At 38.4% G+C, this 19,178-nt stretch overlaps 1 protein-coding gene across 1 annotated transcript in view; it reads left to right on the top strand.

Moving 5' to 3' along the window:
* srbd1 (S1 RNA binding domain 1) overlaps positions 1 to 17,315 on the top strand; it is a 55,968-nt gene extending 38,653 nt beyond the window's left edge. Inside the window, exons 17-21 of the mRNA XM_082154236.1 lie at positions 4,403 to 4,509; positions 5,922 to 6,089; positions 6,807 to 6,956; positions 13,837 to 14,021; positions 16,669 to 17,315. Of these exons, the coding sequence (XP_082010362.1) occupies positions 4,403 to 4,509; positions 5,922 to 6,089; positions 6,807 to 6,956; positions 13,837 to 14,021; positions 16,669 to 16,961 (903 nt within the window). The 3' untranslated portion in view covers positions 16,962 to 17,315. The remainder of the gene's footprint in view (positions 1 to 4,402; positions 4,510 to 5,921; positions 6,090 to 6,806; positions 6,957 to 13,836; positions 14,022 to 16,668) is intronic.
* The last annotated feature ends 1,863 nt before the right edge of the window (positions 17,316 to 19,178 follow it).

Here is a 19,178-nt window from a genome sequence, read left to right as displayed (position 1 = left end):
AGATTTCACGTTTCATTCCAACACAGGCCTTCCAATAGCGTACAGCATTTTCACACCTCTCTTGGGTTACAAAGTAAAGGTATGAGAGATTTTGACAATTTTACAGCCGATAGTGTTCTCCCACATAAAGGCTGTTTTTGTGCAATAAATGTTTTGGCTGTCTAATATTACAGTTGTTTTTCCAGCTTACTAACTAGATTTAGGAGGTGATATTAAAATCGTTTTTTTTTTTTTTTTTTTGTTGCAATGAACCGCATTAACCACTAGAGGCAAATGAGTGCATGCCTTGTGAGAGCTTTAAGATGGATCTGTCATTTTTCACACTAACACTTGCCCCCAGGGGATGTTTAGTGCTCAAGATCTCAATGCTGCTACTGTTGTTTAAAACCATTGCCATTGATGTTTATTAAAAGTTTAAGAAAATGCACAACCTGGTGCAGAATTATAACTAGGTATTGCAATATACATATATTGAATGGTGTGATTCTTTTGTTTTGTCTGTGATGAATGATTTTATGTCTTTTGCTTGGATAATATTACTCCATTGAATACAGCCTGACAGTATTTATCACACAGACATCCTTGTTCCAGTGGCAGTCATCCGGATCTTGTCAGGTCAAAACATGCATTCTTCTCTTTGCTTTAACCCGCACAGCTCACCCACTCCACTACCTAGCAGTCACTCAAGATCTCTTTCAACCTTAACCCACTGAGATGTTACCATTGTGCTGGTGTAATCCAGGTCTCTTTATCTTCATTCAGTTGTATCTAATACGATACTATTCCATCACTCTGTTTGACTTTGAAGGACTAAGCATCAATACCTCATCACCATTGCTCTGCAAGAAAACATGGACCCTTTAAGATGTACCTTTATAAGAGATACCCTGCCTTGCAGGAGTACAATACATTTTTTATTTAATATAAAATGGTATTTATATTATTATTTTATTCACTTTTTACCTTTATACTTGCCTTTTTATTTTTATTTCAACTTTTATTTTTTAATTATGTTACCTGTTTATTAATTTTTTTGAATCAGCCCACAAAATTCATTTTGCCATCAAAGAGGAGGAAAGTGTTCTTATCTCGTAGTATATCTTATCTCACCTTTTCTCAGAGTGCTTTGCTGCCTGCTCTCAAAGGACATGTGTTTTGTGGACAAACAGGCAGATCTGCTAATGAGTTTACAAGATCAGATTTCTCTCAGCAACAACATTTGTTTTGAGGGTGATTTTTGTGTGTGTGTTGAACATCTGCTTCTCAGACCTCTGACATTCTCATTGTTTTCTTAGCCACATTTTCCCAGTCTGAATGTACTGTATTTTCTTACATTGGTAACCGTTCTTCAGCTGGCAGATTGTGTTGCTTTGTGTTTAATGTGAAAAATGATTGCCATGGAAGCATTCTAACAGTTAGTATTTATTGACTGACTAGTATCCACCATACATGTATGTAGATATAGGAACCAAGGAAAGGGTTCCTCTAAAAAACTTTGTTTAATACCACCTAAATTGGTCTGTTGATGAAGCCAGTTCATTTATAATATGTCCGAGAATGATTAAAGCAAAATATATTAAGTATCCCGATCAACACAATATCAGACCCACCTTTTACTTTTTCCCCATTGGTTGTGCAATTTCAAATACTAACACTCTCTGAAAGTAAACCACTGTGTCCAAATATGAGGGAAATATATCTTCTATGTCTTTGTTTATTATTTCTGCCTGTTCTTGTGTTAGTGTGTGACTGTGGGTAGTTTGAATGTGCATATTGAGTTAGTTTTAAGAGGCTTGTGGGATTCTTGGATTGTTTTATATACTGAATTTGTATTCACACAAACACTATAACACAATAGCGCACGCAAAACAACTTGAAAGTATTAGATCTTACTTACACTGTAAATTTACACACAGAAAAGTACATAGTAATGGCAATACATGTCGTACACTCCCAAACAATCATAAACTCTCATTGCTGCTCTTTTAAATGTTGGGTTTTTCCCTCATTAAAAAGAAAATGAGAGAATACAGTATTCTGAGCCCTTCATGTTTCTCATCACTCTTTTAAAATGGGCAGGTGATTCAAGTCACATGCTCAACAATTCATCAAAAGAGCTTTGAATCAATTTAGATTGTAGAAGGAATTGAAGTCAGTGAGCTTTTTCAGTAGTTTAACTACACTTGTGGCTTCCAAAAAAAGGTTTAAAGAAGCATACATGTACAGTATGAAGTTTACATTTTGCTGCTGTTTTTTTTATTTATTTTTTTTAGCATCTATATGATGCTGTTATATTGAATGACTAGGCAGATTAGCCCTATTAAATCCAGCAAATGAAAAATCTATTTTTTAATTCCATGATATTGATCTTATTGTGATTCATCCATGCACGTTTCAGACTTAGTCTGCTTAAAGGGATACTTCACCTCTGGAAAGATGAATGTGTATTTAAAATAGGTCATTTATGTAGAAGAAATGTGAAATTATTTTTGAATTTGGAGCTTTCTAGACTGAGAAAAGCCAGAAAATGTATTTTTGGCTTATGTGGATGAAAGACAACAACTCCCAGAATGCACTTGCTTCACTGCCCTAGGAGGCCACTCCCAAGCCACGCCTACCGGTAAAAGAGCGCAGTTTAAAACAACAAGGCTAGGCGACTAGTGAGTCTCCGTGACGAGTTTGCCTGCATGGGATTTCGAGATCGCCCAAAATGTCCGGGATTCGGCTTTTGCGTTCTACAGTCGCCATTCATTATGTTTACTGTGGCGAGCAGGACGAGACTGAGGGCCGCGGGAGAACGGCGCGAGGCCGGTGGCGTGATTACTGAGACGCACAGGTCTCGTATCTCTTACGGAGGAGCGGGAATTTTCTTAGCAATGTTAAAACGCACATCAACCGATCACTTGTTTAGCGTTCATGTAAACACTACATTCAGATTCACCAATCGGAATGAATTCAGTTAGATTGAAACAAAAGGTGTGCATGTAAACAATGAATGCCGAATCCCGGACATTTTGGACGATCTCGACGGCCGGACATGTCCGGGAAAAAGAGGATGGTAACCCCTACTACTCAGCTTTCTCCACAGAACAAGAGCCTGCTAGCTTAGCTTCCAAAGAAAGAAGGCTGACACTGTGTACATCTGTGAGTGAGATCCCACCCTCTATGGGCAGGTTGAGAACATGCGGGACAGCCCCTACTACTGGCTGTAGTCTCTCGCCTCTGGCCAAAAAATCCTCTGATGCAAAATGACGATTTTTGCGTCATCGGAGGATTTTTTCCAGACAAAAAGTACACAAATCTCTCGTCTCAGGGGGATATGAGAGTAGAAAGCACGGTAATTTGAAAATACTACAGGTTTTCTACTAATACAAAGCTTAATGCTAAATCCTGAAGTATCCCTTTAGGCTCGCATTCAGTCGATTTGCTTCCGTCCAGTCAACAAACCAATCAAAAAAACTTTTTTCAGTTTCACTCTGATGTTCATCACAATATGGAAGAGAAGTGTTTCTACTTCGGTTTCATCACAACTTTCAATTTGAATTAAATTGTCCAGTTTCCCCCACAGCCACCATGGTCGACTTTAACTAGTACATGCAGATCTTGTTCTATGGGGAAGGTGTTCATCGTAATGAGTTCTCCCAAATTAAGTATTCCACATTTGTCTTACAAGGTCTAAAGCACTGGTATAACTTCTTCCATATGGATATGGGTCCCAATGCAAGACAGACAAAGGCTTGTCAGAATTCCCTGCTTGCTCCTAATTTTGGTCAGTTTTGGATTTGGCCTTGCGGTTTTCTTTGCTTTGAATTCCATCTCCATTTTAGAAAACCGCCTCCAAAGTGTGAAAAGTTCGGCTGGATTAACTTTATCAATTCCTTGCACTTAATGGAAAACCCCTGTGAGAGGACTTTGAAGTGTCACAGATGCTTTCCAATGAAAACAGCCTCAGACCTTCTCTCCGTGTCTCTTGAGGCAAAGCGATCCACTGGCTGCCTTTTTATTCAGCCGTCTCTTTTTTCCCCCTCATACCAGCATGAACACCGCAAAGTATTTAGGGTTACCGTTTGATTGCCAGTGACACAACATTGGCCTTGTGAAATGGCTTGTTTTTGGAAAGTGACTGAGACAGCACGATTTGTTGCTGAGATATCTAATAGATGTAGACTTTCTTGACATTTCAGAAGACGCAGAGTAAAAAGTTTAAATTATTTTTAAAGTAACCGTAGCGATTTAGTGAACTCTGAATGTACATCAAAATTGTGATTTGAATCAATTCAACATACTAGATAAAATATCCTCCAAGGTGTTTGATTTTAATTTCAGAGCCCAGGTAAAATACAGAGCCCTTCCTTCTTTCTTAAACGAACACACACATTCTAAGTCTGGTCACTCTTTCCAGCACGACGTGTCGCAGAGTTTGCTGAGGGCAGCGCTGGACGGGGTGGTGCAGGAGTGTGTGAGCTTCGTGGGAGTGGACATCAACATCTGTTCAGAGACGCTGATGAGGTAGAGACCAAATACTTTCCAGCAGGAGTCACAACATGGCAACTTCTCACTCGCCTCCCCGCTATTGCTTAGCACTCTGTTTAGTCTGACACCCTACACGTCGTGCATGCGTGCGCACACACACACTGTCACACAAACTGTAACATCTTTTCACTTCCCCACTACACACAAACATTGTGATCTACATACACAAACATTGCTGTTCCCTAACATATACACAAATTGAGATATATAGCCTTGAATATTAGTCACATAAACTTACAGAAACACTGAAATGTACACATTCATTATGTCCACTCGCTCTGTCTAATACCTTGTAGGATTTCGTGAGTAATTGCAAATTGTTTGCACTATGGAAAAAGGTGGCTTGGAATAATATATTTCCAGAATACAATAAGAATCATGTCTACATGCCCCTCGACGTGCCTTAGAAACGTTTGCTTTCATTTACACAGCTTATTCTCGAAGAAAAAAATTATACTTTCAACACTTTGAGGTTAGTATGTGTACTTAAGTGAGTTTAAAAAAAAATATTTTGATGAAAGCAGGTAGACTTTCATATTTCATCAATACACTAAATTTAGATGCATGTAAGCATTAGACTGAAACAGGCACACATTTCTCAAAGATCAGATTGCTATATTTAATTCTGTAGGCTTATGCCTTTGATTTATAGTGTACTAAGTAACACATACATCACTATTCTGAGCTAGAAAGCTATATGATCCCATTAAGAGGCAGGGTTAAATGCTCGTGAGGTAGTCTGGGAACAGGTCATCTGTTTACCTGACTTTAAATGAGCTCTCAGTACCAGAACTCCAGACGACATGTTCGTGGCTCCAGCATTATTCGCCCCTTATTTATAAGTGATGACATACAATGTTTACATAGCTGCTTTTAGGGGAGCTGCCACTTCGAATTGGCTATACCAGGTCACAAAAAAACTTCTCAATGCCTTTCTGTTTTGTATGAAAAGGTCAAAAAGATTATGAGATCTTAGGCAGCCATTTGGTAATTCTGCTGGAAAATGTTCTCAATATTTTACTAATATCTGACTTCTTGTTTATGAATATATATAGGGATTACATAAGTATGAAAAATAATTTCCATAGCCTTGGGTGGACTTCTAAGGTGAAGTTCTTCATACAGGATGTGTGGTTAATGCTGGGTATTGACATATGAAGCAATGACTAATTCTAAAAACAAACTGTAATTGAACCGGGCGTTCAAGCGGGAGGTTGTGAGAGATTAAATGTAGGCTTTTCGAACTAAATATCTGTAATATCTGACAGATTAAACTTCATTGTGACAGAGATATATTTTAGGATGCCATTTCTGAACGTCAGAGAAAAATAGCAATACTTGCTAGTGAAGCCCATCAAGACAAAAAGTTGTGTGTTTTGTTTTATCAGACACATAGCAGGTCTAAATGCAGGGCGAGCACGCAATATTATGGAGTGGAAAGAGAAGAACGGACCTTTTCTCAATAGAGAGCAGCTAAAACTGGTCAAAGGCCTCGGTCCTAAGAGCTTTCAGCAGTGTGCCGGCTTCATCAGGATCAACCCCGAGACAGTACCCAGGTATACGGCTGGGCCATGCCACTTCTACTTCTACATGTTTTTGCACCAAGCTACCTTTATATCCTGTAGGAGAGAATGGGATAAGATGTGTCACCCCTTAATACAAAAAATTATGCATTATTTTTCTCACATGACCATACAGTATATTTATAAACATAAAGGCTTGTGTATAAAGTGATGTAAATTATTTGTCTAAACATTAGCCATGAATTATTAAATAAAAATGTTACTTGTGTCTTATGCTTCGGTTAAGATGTGCCAGTGGCTAATAGTGATGATGACTTTTGCCTCCAAATGCTATGAAATTAAAATACTAATACAAACACTATTAATATCACAAATGCTATTAGATCATGTAAAAAACCTTTCACTACATTAAAAGTTTCTTAATATTAAACCTTTTTCTGGCTGATTGATGAAAATGTAAATAATGTGTGACACAAAAGATTTTGGAAAGTGATTGTTTAGTGAATTATTTTACTTATTTTCTCAGTTAAATTCATATATTTGGGGCAAAGTGGGTCAAGTTGTCTCACACTTATAATTACTTATAATTTGATGGTCATTTGTTATAGACAGTTCTAATCTCAGTCGATAACCTTCTAATCTCATCCTGATGTCATCAGAAACGATCTTGTTGAAAGCAAGTAAATAGTGGCACATCTTACCCAAATCACCCTTTTTACTGTAATGTTTTTGTAATTGTGCTTCATACAGTATCTGCTCTAGAGGGAACGAAGACCTTGAGGTTCCTCAGAAACAGACAGCTAAGAAGAGAAAAGTCAAGGGCTCTGATAGCACCTCTAACGGGTTTAACCCTCTGGACCAAACCTGCATCCACCCTGAATCATACAGCATCGCTTTGAGGTGAGAAAAGAGCATGGCACTAAACTATCACATTACTGCCCTACAGTAGATGATCATTGGATCTGCTTAAGGATTGAACCAAGTGGAAGCGAGTGTTTACCTCAAGTGGGAGCATCTGGGTTGCTCAGTGTGAGAGTTGTGCGAGCTGCTGCCGCTCGTATGAAAAGCACATTCAGCGTGTGCTCAGCACTCTCTGGCAGTGAATGACGCTCTCTCCACAGCTGTGCTGCTCAAGTCTGTTTAGACTACTCCAATCTGACACTTGTGCCTGTTGCTTCCAGAAGATGTGCGCACGGATGCCCTGTGGTTTGGATGTGCTTGCGTGCATGACAGCTGCAAGTTAAATCAAAATCAGTGCATGCATGTGAAAGAGGTTTTTTAAAATTGAATATGAACCGTGGGCATGGTATCCGAGCGCTGTGGAATTTGGAGGATTTATTGGTGAATGGCAAGTATAATTTAGAAACAAGACATTCATTCACTGCCTATTACTCACTTTTTTAATTTCCTCCATAGCTGATGTCGTACTTTGGCATTAGGTGTAGCACAGTGTGTGTACTACTAGCGTACTAAGACCACATTGAAAATCTGGGATTGTTTTTTTAGCTGATTTTGTTTTAATTCTATTTAATTCTACTGGTGGTCTGAGACTTGTGGACCCCACTGTATATGCATGTGTGTGAGTGAATGTCCGTCCACTCTTTCTCTGCCTGATCTGTCATCAGAGGCGCCTTTTGGGGTCAGAGGTCTAATAAAGCCACTTAGGGGTATGGAGTGGGGGAATAATCACCCTGTCATATCCTCCCTCCTCTCCTCCTCTTCTGTTTGTTTTCATTTCTCTCCGTTAGGCTTCATTTCCGACTAAACCAGGCAGAAAAGCCTCCCTTTGCAGTCCCTTGTATTATCACCATTCTCTATCGTTACCAAATGCTGTGCTAATGGACGTTTCTCCACTCCAATTGTCATCATGAGCCCAAGCATATTTTTCTTGGAGTAACAGGATTTGATTAAACATGGCCACCAGCAGTGCTGAGTTGGTAATGTAGCGCCCAGCTAATGTACTGGACTTTAAACAAGGGTTTCTTGGGGGCTTTGGAGGAATTCTGGGTATTGCTAATAAATTGTATCAAATATGTTGCGGGCTTCAGCCAGGGCTGGAATCATAAGGCTAATGATGCGAGCAGAACCGTCTGAGCGATGGCTTTATAATGATGATGACAAGCTTGACATATTCCCAACAATCTGTAACCCATTTCTGTACTGGGTTCATCACTCTTGTCCTCTGTTTCACCAGCTCATTCGCTTTCCCATTGCAAATTATTGGACATCTCTTTTTCACTTCCTCTCTCATTCTCATTCACGACCCTGTTTATTTATCAATGCAGCAGTTAATGAGAATAGAAATTAAATGAAAATGCACCCCTCTCAGCATCAGTAACTGGTTTACACTTAATATTTGTGAAGTCGGGACTGGAGGTGGCTTAAATGAGTCACACATTGTGCTTGTGAAAACATGCAGCTTGTCTTCCTCCATTTTGTGAGTGATTTCGTTCCACGTTGGGCGCTTTGTGAAGCGTGGGCCAGCGGACGGTAATGGCGGATCATGTTGCTCTAATGTGATGAACTTGATACCCTTAGCCTCACCACTTCCCACTCATTCACACACACACACAAAACACACAAACAATATGTAGCGCTGACCCCTTGATTGACCATCCATGTATGTAGTATTTATGTATTAGCTGTGAAACAAAGTTTAATGCTAGCTCTTATTGGAGACTCTTCTTTGGATATGGAAATTATAACAAAATAAGCTCTGACTTCACTCTAGACTGGTTAATGCTTGATATTTATGTTATTATAGCCAATAACCGAGAGTGCTTGCTTAGTTTTTCAACATTTTGCGAGAGCATGTAGAGGAAGGTAGTGATTAGGGCTTTCACAAAACACTGGTTTTGGCAATAATAACCATGATAATTGAAAAATCAAACAATGACGTCTTAATACTACACCTATGATAATTTAGTAAATAATCCATCGCCAGAAATCTGGTTGACACTTCTACATTGCACCTTATCGCAGGTTGCCAACTGTTTTAAAGTAAAAAAATAAATAAATGACGAGACAGTGTGGAGCTACTACTGCCGCACAAAATAGTTTCAGAGGAGATAACATATGAAAGCAAGACACTCTACCCGCACCTAAAATAAATTAGCTTGCAAGTGGGAGTTTTTTTTGGGGGGGATTACGTAAAAAAGACAGTTAGACACCCCAGTCCACAGGAAGTGCTTATAAACAGTAAGTTCTTTTTGTAAAAAAAAATATACATTTAAATCCTGTTCACACAAATAATTGTTTTGAAATTGATTCCTATGATATCGTTCCTTTGTGTCATTATCATTATATTTGTGGTGTGGACTTACCTATTTTCATAGAATTAGAATGATTATTAAAACTCTGTTGTTATCGTCCTTGGTGTAAACGTGCCTTTATGGTGACAAATTCTTATGGTTTTTAACATGTCTATAGATGTCGTGATAATATTGTTATCGTTAGTTATTTTGGCCATGGTAATCATGTAGTGAAAATCTTGTAACGGCACTAGAAGTTATGTATTGGAACAGTTCACCCAAATATAAAAATGTCGTCATCATTTACTCACCCTCCTGTCATTTCAAAGCCCTATCACTTTCTTCTGTGGAACACAAAAGACGATATTTTGAAGAATATCCTGGCCACTCTTTTTCATATAATAAAAGTAAATGAGGACAGATGCTGTCAAGCTCCAACTTGATAAAAATAAATAAAATCATAAAAGTGCTCCATATGACTTTTGCACAGCATTCCAAGTTTTCCATGTCATATGATAGCTTTGTGTGAAGAACAGACCTCTGAAATCTATAGCAAATGTGTTGCAGTTAGTTATTGCATTAGGTTTAATGTGAGTTATGGCCGTTTTCGTTTTGTGAACTATTCCTTTGAGTACTTTTCTGTCTTCAGCAACCAAGTAACACACAGATCCATTTTGCCGTTATGAGTATTGCCAAGATGAGTCTGAAGAAGCGAATAGCTCTTCATCTTCTTCAATGTAGCATTAGTAACTTTTATTATTCTCAGTCACTGAATCATCTGAGGGTTGATATCAAATTTCTCACATTCACTGATGATAAAGAATTAACTTCAGGGTTATTGCTAAAGGGACCACACACTAAAGCAGCCTCATTGTGTCTGGATAGCCTCTATCATTGGGCCCACCCAGTAGCTTACGGTGTGGGGAACAGAGGCCTCATCCACAATGCTCCTCGGCAGAGCTGCTTTTCATTATGCCCGGAGAATAAGGCCGACTCCACTCTTCTGGATCCAAAAGAGCAGAAGCCCTGGTACCCCCTAAACACTAACACACCAGAGGGAAACATAAGCCCAGCTGAGACCCCCTCCAGAAACCTGAGCCCTTGGGCCAATCGCCCACCACCGCCACACTCACACTGTAACTGTTCATAAATCACTCAGAGTTCAGCACTGCACCCTCCTCTCTCTCTCTTCATCTCCATTCTGTCCTTGTGCCAACTCTGGCATTCCAGAGGGACAGCTGGAGGGAAGCACAGTGTCCCTGACCAACATCACGGAAATCTGTAAAGTACTAGTGGAGGATGATGGGTAGTTGCTGTTGGGCAATATGAGTGCTTGAGTAATTTGTTGAAATTGGTACAAGTACAGGGCACAGGTATATGTGTGAAGTCCTTTACAAGCAGGCGTTGACAGGACAATATAAGCTTGAGTCTGAATTTTCAATTAATTGATTTTAATTAAACTTAGTTTTTTTTAAAAGTTTTTTTATGTATGGTTTTTAACACTGAGCAAAAATCATACCGACTTAAAACTTTTAAACAGTAGTGTATATAAATTCTATGAAATGTAATGGTCAAAGTTAGACCATTAGTGCTGTTGTTGCTCTGGACTGGAGACTGCAGAACATGCAATACCACATGAATGACTCTGTTCTGCAGTTCTTTCATCAAACCTTTTACTTGAGAGACAAGCTGGAATTCATCCACAGTGTGTGTTCGTGTCTGTTACTCTTTGCATTTTCATCACCTCATTGCTCAAAGTCCCAAAAGAGTCTATGATTATTTTTTGATTCACTAGATCTAGTTCTGCTCTAGAACTGTTTCAAAGTGAGCATGAAAGGCTTCTTTTGGCACTAAACTTCTGTCTTCACAGGTCAGTATTGAAAATATATGGCCAGCAATTTTTAGGGTTTTGGTTCGTTCTTAGCAGGTTTAGCTCTTAGTATACCTTGGTGCATAACTCATCCCACTCTGTTTGTGCTAAGCCATGATAACTCAAATCTCGCAGCTTACTAAAGAAAGTTAAACGTTTGATTTTTGCCTGGTAGACGATAAAACAGGCGTAAAATCCTATAGATGTACACAAGTCATCTGAGCTATATTTAGATCATATTTTTGAGGGAGTTGGATTCTTTTGCACCTAGGAACACCCTAAAAACTACCCAGAACACCCTTGCAACTGCATAGCAATGCCTTGGCAACTATGTAAAGTTCCCTAGCAACACCCTGGCAACCATCCTATCATTGGGTATCATTCACTAATAATTGTGTAGATAGACATTTGCATACACATGGATTTGTTCTTAACCTTGTTCTAATATTAATTAATTTGGAATATTCTTCTAATTGAAAGAACTTGTGCCAACAGACCCAAACCATCTCCATATTCTGCACAACCTTTCGCCACTCTCAGCAAATATACAATATGATGCTCTCTACACACAGTCTAAAGTTGCATGCTATCAGCATCCTTCCTGTCAGTCATGCCATTTTTTTTTTTTTTGAGGAGGGTGAGTCGAGAAGGAGCAATGATCTGTATGTATGAGTATTAGTGTTGTATATCTGTGTGCGAATTGTGTCTGAGTACATACAAAAGAAGGAGTGCGGGTCGATTTGCCTGTCACTGTTGCTGTCAAGCCCTCTATCTGCAGCAGGAAATGGGTGGGGCTTGAACCCACCTGCCCTGTCAGTCACACAGAGGACAGCTGCGCTGGCGTCAGGCTGTCACGACGATGGCCATCCATCAGCAAGCTGGCTCAGCAGGTCCGCCCCCTCCTCTTGCCAAAACTCACATTCCAGTAATGCCCAGGACCCCAGCATTCCACAGCCACCTCTGGACAGCTTGACCCCCTGCTACAGGCTTGTTGCACGCTCCAGGACATGTGTGTCCCTGTAGAGGTTATATAGCTCATTTGCATCGTGCTCTAAGAGAGCAGTATTCATGCACGCACTTAGTGGTTGTATGAAGGCAATATGAGGAATTATGGACTGGCCTTTTTTAAGTATGCATAATTTTACATATAAATCAATGATGAAATGAAAAATACACAGGGGACATTATAATGTTGTGATGACTAAATTCACTTTATTCCATTTAGCATTTATTTTATTAAATAAAGAATTTTATTATCAACCATTTATTGGCCATAACACAAACATAATCAGTATTAGCCAGAATTTTAATGTGGGAACATTTTATGGTTATGAATTGTCTTAAATTATTCTGCATTGATGCATAACAATTTTAATCTGATTATTTAATTACATTTATTGATTGAAAAAGCATACATTGGACAAAACATTGAAGATCATTTTTATGAGATCTGAAAATTCTGGCACTAAAATTGCAATGAATTTGGTTACAGATTGTTCCAGTTTCTTCGGCATGTATCTTTTAGTGATTATTATAAGCAGAGCTGTGATTTTAAATCTGTTATGCATGTTCTGTAAATGATCTGTAAATTATTTAGCCTAATAATATTTGTTAATACTGTTATATATGGGTTCCCTTTGAACCACAAACTAATTTTAAAATCAACAGTATTTGAGCTTTAAGTACTGACAGATTTGTTACAGGTTTTTGAATGCACACACCCTCAAACTTATAACAAGACTCTAAAACCTGAGAAATGTGGCGTTTAAAAAACAAAGCCATAGAAATGTTCCCAAACAAAACTTTTGTTCATTTTCTGCTTAATTTTAGTAAAGCACTAATCTAGAACCTTTAGAACCTGGAAGTGTCACAGCTGGGCATTTATTTGTAATCAATAATTTCAATGCAACTCCCTAAACCAAATCATGATGTGCCTAAAGATTCATACCCATCCATATGTTGTGCATTTACACATAAGCAGTTTTCTATTTAGAGTATATGGCCCTTACAGGCTGACCCACTATGCAACACAGTATGAAGCTGAAGTTTGAGCACTATCTCTGTGTTGCAGTTCATGATCACATTATGAAAATATTGGCTCATCCTGAGCCAGAGATTATGGGTTGTGCCAAGTAATAGGCCATGTCTGGATCATTTTCGCTGGCTGTGTTTGGTCTGTGTTCCTGCTTCACTGCTACTAACCTTTTTCCTTTAATGTATGGCGCTCACAAGGCGGTTAGATTTATGAAGGGAGACAGAGTCTTCATCTCTGGGACTCTAGAAATCAAGATTTAGGGCATAATTAGTCTCACCTCCCCTTTCATATCTACCTCCCCTCCCAGTCTTTGCTCTCCTCCACTCCGTGTGTCGACCTTCAGGCTCCTTGCTGGTGTCGGGGGAGTTCCTCCACGTGTGCTGGGCTCTGGGAAGGGCTATTAAAAAGCCATTCATTAAGACACCACCTCCCATGGACCTCAACAAACCTCACTGCCTTACCGCAATATCTGAATCAAGTGTGTGTGTTCCTATGTGGACTGTTTCTGAATAAGATATAAAGTTTACAGGTTTTATATGAAATGTCCTTAAAAACTGATAAAATGCACTTTTATTTCTTCACTTGTCAAGAGAGTAATTTTCAGTTCTTGCTCTCTTCATTCAGGTTCTTGTCTCAAATAGGGGGCAGTTTGGATCAGATGGGCAGTGCTGTTCTCAGGCAGAGTGTTGAGAGCAGTGTTCAGAGCAGTGGTCTGGATGTCTTGGCCAAATCTCTGGACACCACACCTGAGACACTACAGCTCATTGTGGATGGACTCATTCAGCCACCTGGCTTTGACATTCGTCAGGGTAAGAATCAATCTGTGACGTGCCCACACTGTTTCCTCTCTATAGAAGACAGTATAACCTTTGTCTCTAAAGATATTTGCAGGGCAAAAAAAAAAAAAAAAAAAAAAAGATTACCCACTGGCCCAGCAAGTTAACGTAACTGTCATTTGCCCTTTCCGGGTCAGTGCTGTGTTGCCACAGTCACATCCATTGATCTTGTACATTCATTTGTTATGTCTTGAAAACTGCTGATTTGTCACCTACAGTAGATAATGTTATCTCACTAACAGAGATGAGGTTTTGTTGAAATTGCAAAAATTACTTAAAGTTTTTAGTAAAATTGCTGAAAACTACAAACCTTTTGTATTTGCATCTTATGTCATCGTTGTTCAAGATATGTTTTTTTTTAAGTTTATGACATTTATGGAGTTACATTATAGCTGTGAAATTCCCTGCTTTTTGCAAATTGCAAATAAAATAAAAAAATTGAAAAAAAGAATACAAATTTCTAGCAAGTATAAAAATACATCTCTAAAAATACATATGTGTTGGGTCCAGTAACTACTTGCTGAATGTCTGAGTAGCTTTTCCAACACACTTACATTGCACTGTAACTTCTTTACATTTTGGTGAATTGATTTCAAATGTGTACTGTATTATTTTGTATGATCTCATTCATACATTTTGGTAAGCTCTGGGTTAGGTTTAGTTTTTTTCCATGCTTAGTTTTTCCTAAAAATGTAATGTTTTTTTGTATGATTTCATATGAAATTGCCAACTCAAAAAGTACTTATGTTTTCTCATGAGATCGGTGTTGGCTTTTTAATACAATGCATGCGTTTTGAACTTATGTTTTTCGTATCGTATAGCCTGTGGCAAAATTTTACTGTACCTTAGGGTAACACACAGATGAAGGTTTTGAAATTAACTTAGCACAACACTAACCACAGTATCAAAGTACTTTCTCAACATGGCCGCTACTCAGATCATAGACAATGCTGGCATCTCGTTCTCTTTTCCTCCTTCCCATCTAACAATTTCCCTCCCGTCTCCCCTGAGTCCGTCTCTTGTCTGTGAGATGACTGGGCGGCGCTCCAGGCTTTTGAAGTCTTGCCGCGTAATTTGGGGGAAGACCCGCATTATTAAAGCAGACCTGCCGACAGATATATCATTAATGAGAGAGAAAGCTGCGTAAAGAGGAAAGCAGAGTAGCCTTGATCCCAGTGCTAAAATCCCCTAGTGACTCTCCGAGTGAATTAAAGCGACCGAACAACAAATGCCTCTTCTGGTTTTTATGTTAAGTTCAGACATCTGAGAAGACATTGTTTTCCTTCTGCGGGTGTTGATAGTAAATGTTATGTTTCATTAAAGGTGACAGGATTATAATTGAGATGAATGTCTTAACGTGTTTTCAGGGTAGGGGAACAAAGTTCATTATATTCAGAAAAAGGTTTTCTTTGGGAAGGGGAGGAGGTTTTATTTCAGTACTTGAAAAGGTGATGGTAATGTTCGTTGAATTTGAATTAAGACTCTGCTAAAAAAACAAAAAAACAACTTTCGCTCATATCTGAATAAAGTGTTTTTTAACGTTATTGATCGAGACCATTAGTGTGGGATACTCCAGATGATGAGATGTCATCTCGTCTGTGTCGTGCACTAGATGGGACGCTAGCTTTCTCATTAGAAAGCTTGCAGGCTCACTTCCGCTGGTTGGAAGCCTGATGGGTTCTGCTCTGTAGCCAGCTGTATAAATAACTGCCATGGGAGCGGTGCTCTAGGTAAGGTGGCCCGGATAAGAATAATCAGAGATGAATGTTTCCTGGACTGCAGAGCCTGCTGAGAGGCCATGTTTATGTAAAAAGCACCTCCCAAAGAAAATCACCCCAAAAAACAGACAAAATGGGCCTGGAAAGAAGAGGCTTGGTAATATTATTTGTTTTAAATTATTAACCAAAGCTTGTTTCTAATGTCTAGCTTTGGAATTCTTGGATCGGTTTGAAGCAGGGTCCTTAAGACACACAGGGAAGAAGGGCTAGGCTAGGCTATGTCAGTCTTAAGGCCCGATCCGTCACACCAAGGACGATAAAGATTAAGATGTTGTTCTAAAAATCATTCTCAATATTAAAGAATAGCAGAGTTCACACTACAACTATAACAATAACGACACAGAGAAACGATATCGTTGGAATCACTTTCAGAGAGATTTTATCCAGCTGATGAACGATAAAAACATTGACAGCCAATCGGAATCCATCCTGCTCTAACAAGCTTGAGCATATAAAGCGGCAGACAAACACACACTTAGAATAGACATAATGATATCGTCCGCTGGTGTGGACGCTAATAATTATCTTTATAGTTATCATGGAGTGAACAGGCCTTTAGTTATTGGATATAGACCAAATCTGTTTAAATGTTCTCTCTCTCCTGAATTTCATCTTTGTTTCTATCGGGGCAGTTATATTTACCGTTGCTTTTCGGAATTTCACAAAATCCAGGAATCTAAGTGATCAAGTGTTCCGCGTGAGGGCGAAAACGTTCCCTATGAAGTTGTTCGCTTGGTTTGACTTCTGTGTGAACTGTGCATCATTCTTTTTTACCCACTAAATTTCAGTAATGTGACTGCAACTTACCCTAATTATTTTCTTTCTTTTTTTGCCCTCAATAGATTTTGAGCAGGCAGACTTCAAGCGAGAAATTGTGTCCATGAATGACCTGCACGATGGCATGGTTCTGACGGGCCGTGTAACAAACACTGCTTTATTTGGAGCTTTTGTGGACATTGGAGTCGGCCGTTCTGGTCTCATCCCAAAGCGTTTCATCACACCGGAAAAACTTCCTATTGACCAGAGGCGAAGAAGCCTAGCTCTCGGCCCAGGTGAGCGGGTAGAGGTACGGGTCATGAATGTGGATCTTCAGAGGAATCGGATCAGTCTGGACCTCATTAGGGTTCTCAGATAGGAACTATAATTGAGGATTTACTGTAGTCAAGTGTAGTTAACTGTTTTCTTGTGGAATAATGTGTTTATGGAAAATGAAAATTGAAAATTGTGTTGACTGCTGAATGAGAAAATGTCTTATGTTTTTATTTGAAAGTTTCTTAATCAGTCCGCAAATAATAATATTAGATTGTTTTTCATGTCTGGTGACAACAAACTTTTATTCTTGTACAAAGATGCTGGGCTTTTTGTTGTTTTTTTCTTTTTACCTGCTGTTACTATAGTTTTCAAAACCTTCATGAAACATGACAGGATTAAAATTGAGATGAATGTCTTGATATTTCCAAATATGATGATTCCAACTGCAAGGGACACTTCCTAAAATATAAAGGCAGTTATATATTTAAAAAATGTATTAGGGATAATATAGAGGCATGCTGTTTTCAAAATTAAATTGGTGTTTGCATTATCATTGAACTAAAGCCAAAGCAAATAATTAAAATATTATCTGGAGAATATTTACTTTATTTTAAGCTGACAGTTGTTAAATTAGTAAAAATAGAATGAAACATAAATATCTTAAATTAACAAGTAAACTTTGTCCTTAAAATACTTTTTTTGTGTGCGTAAAAATGCAGTAACCTTTTCTTTCTCAAATGTAAAATTTAGTTTAAAGTTTAAAAACTTGTGGTATAATGGATCTGAATTTCTTCTGCAGTTAATAATAATAATAATAGTAATATTTAATATAATACTAAAGTTACAACTGAAATATTACCGATATTTTTCTTTTTACATAATGTTTTGTTGTGTTTCTTTATCCTACTTTTATACTGTAGTTGTTTTCTAGTGCAACATGATTGATGACTGAAGAGGGCGTTTCAGAGGACAGTGATCCAGACACTATTATAGCAACTGGATGCTGTTGCTATGAACCACTCAGGATGCAGCCGCAGTCACAGATGTTGCCAAACTCAGGCCTGTTTGATTGACAGACACTTATCAGGCAGAGAATGGGGAAGGGGGTGTAAAAGCAGCTGCCACATTGCAATATGACTAGAGGCCGTGGGGAAAAACGAAAGCTAATTATCCTAGACTAGCCACGTGCTAATGAGCCCCTTCAAAATTAATCCCACACTCCCTCGTCTCTATTATCTAATCTGTTTGTGTTTATATGACACAAATTAAAAAAATGGATAAATAAGAAACTTGAGGTGCCCTGAGCACTTAAAACAAACCGCAGGGAACGAATTCCAAATGAGTGTGTGATATTTGCATTGGGGACGTTGCTTTGTATTACAGTGAAGTTTCATCAGAACTGAGCTGCAGTGGAAGGATTGAAGCATCAGTGTATGATCAGGTGTTGTGGATTTTACATTGTTTTTATTCAATAATTCTGCCTTAATCTAAGTTTAAAAACCTCTCATATTGGGCAACATTTAATTATTTTTCACTATAATTTTTTAACTGGTTTGCTAAAAAATTATGTTTTCTAAATGTTTTAGTTAAAAAAAAAAAAAGTGGATTTATGTGCACGTGCTGCACTTTATTTGTTAAAATATTTCTCAGTCTTTCCCTATTACATGTTTTTTCATTAGCTGAATTAAGAAAAGCATAGGGCTTAGATGTCATTTAAACATCTGGTTTAACCACATATCTTCGGCGGTGATTATATGTGGAGAACAGGTATGAAACTTGCAATTTATAACGTGATGAATGCAAAAACCCAGGACAAAGTACCGCTGGACCAAGCCCACATAGACACTGGAGAGTTTTGGGAGTGACATTAGTATTTAAATGCGGAAGTGAAACCCCAAATCAGTGGTTCCTTAAACAGGGAGCCGGGGCCCACTAGGGGGCCTCAGGAAACGTCCAAGGGACCCTCAAAATGACTTAAAAGGATTTAAAATGAGACAAAATAACTGTTAAAAGAAGCGAATTAAAAATCAAGATATTCCTTATTTTATCGACCCCTTTAACAACTGTTAACCGAGTTGCAGTCTATGGGGGGTCAGAAAGCTCTTGGATTACTTCAAAAATATCTTAATTTGTGTTTCGAAGATGAACAAAGGTCTTATGGTTGAGGAGATTCCCCCCTTCTATGTAAAGTGCTTTGAGGTCTCAGAAAAAGCGCTATATAAATGTAACAAATTAATTAATTAATTAATTAATTATGGGTTTGAAACAACATGAGGGTGAAGTAGTTAATAACAGAAATTAAATTTTGGGGTGAACTAAC

The sequence above is a fragment of the Leuciscus leuciscus genome (assembly GCF_965113295.1).
Source record: "Leuciscus leuciscus genome assembly, chromosome: 22".
Lineage (NCBI taxonomy): Eukaryota > Metazoa > Chordata > Actinopteri > Cypriniformes > Leuciscidae > Leuciscus > Leuciscus leuciscus.
The sequence above is the reverse complement of the archived record's forward strand: the minus strand, read 5'-3'. Positions and strand labels throughout refer to the sequence as shown.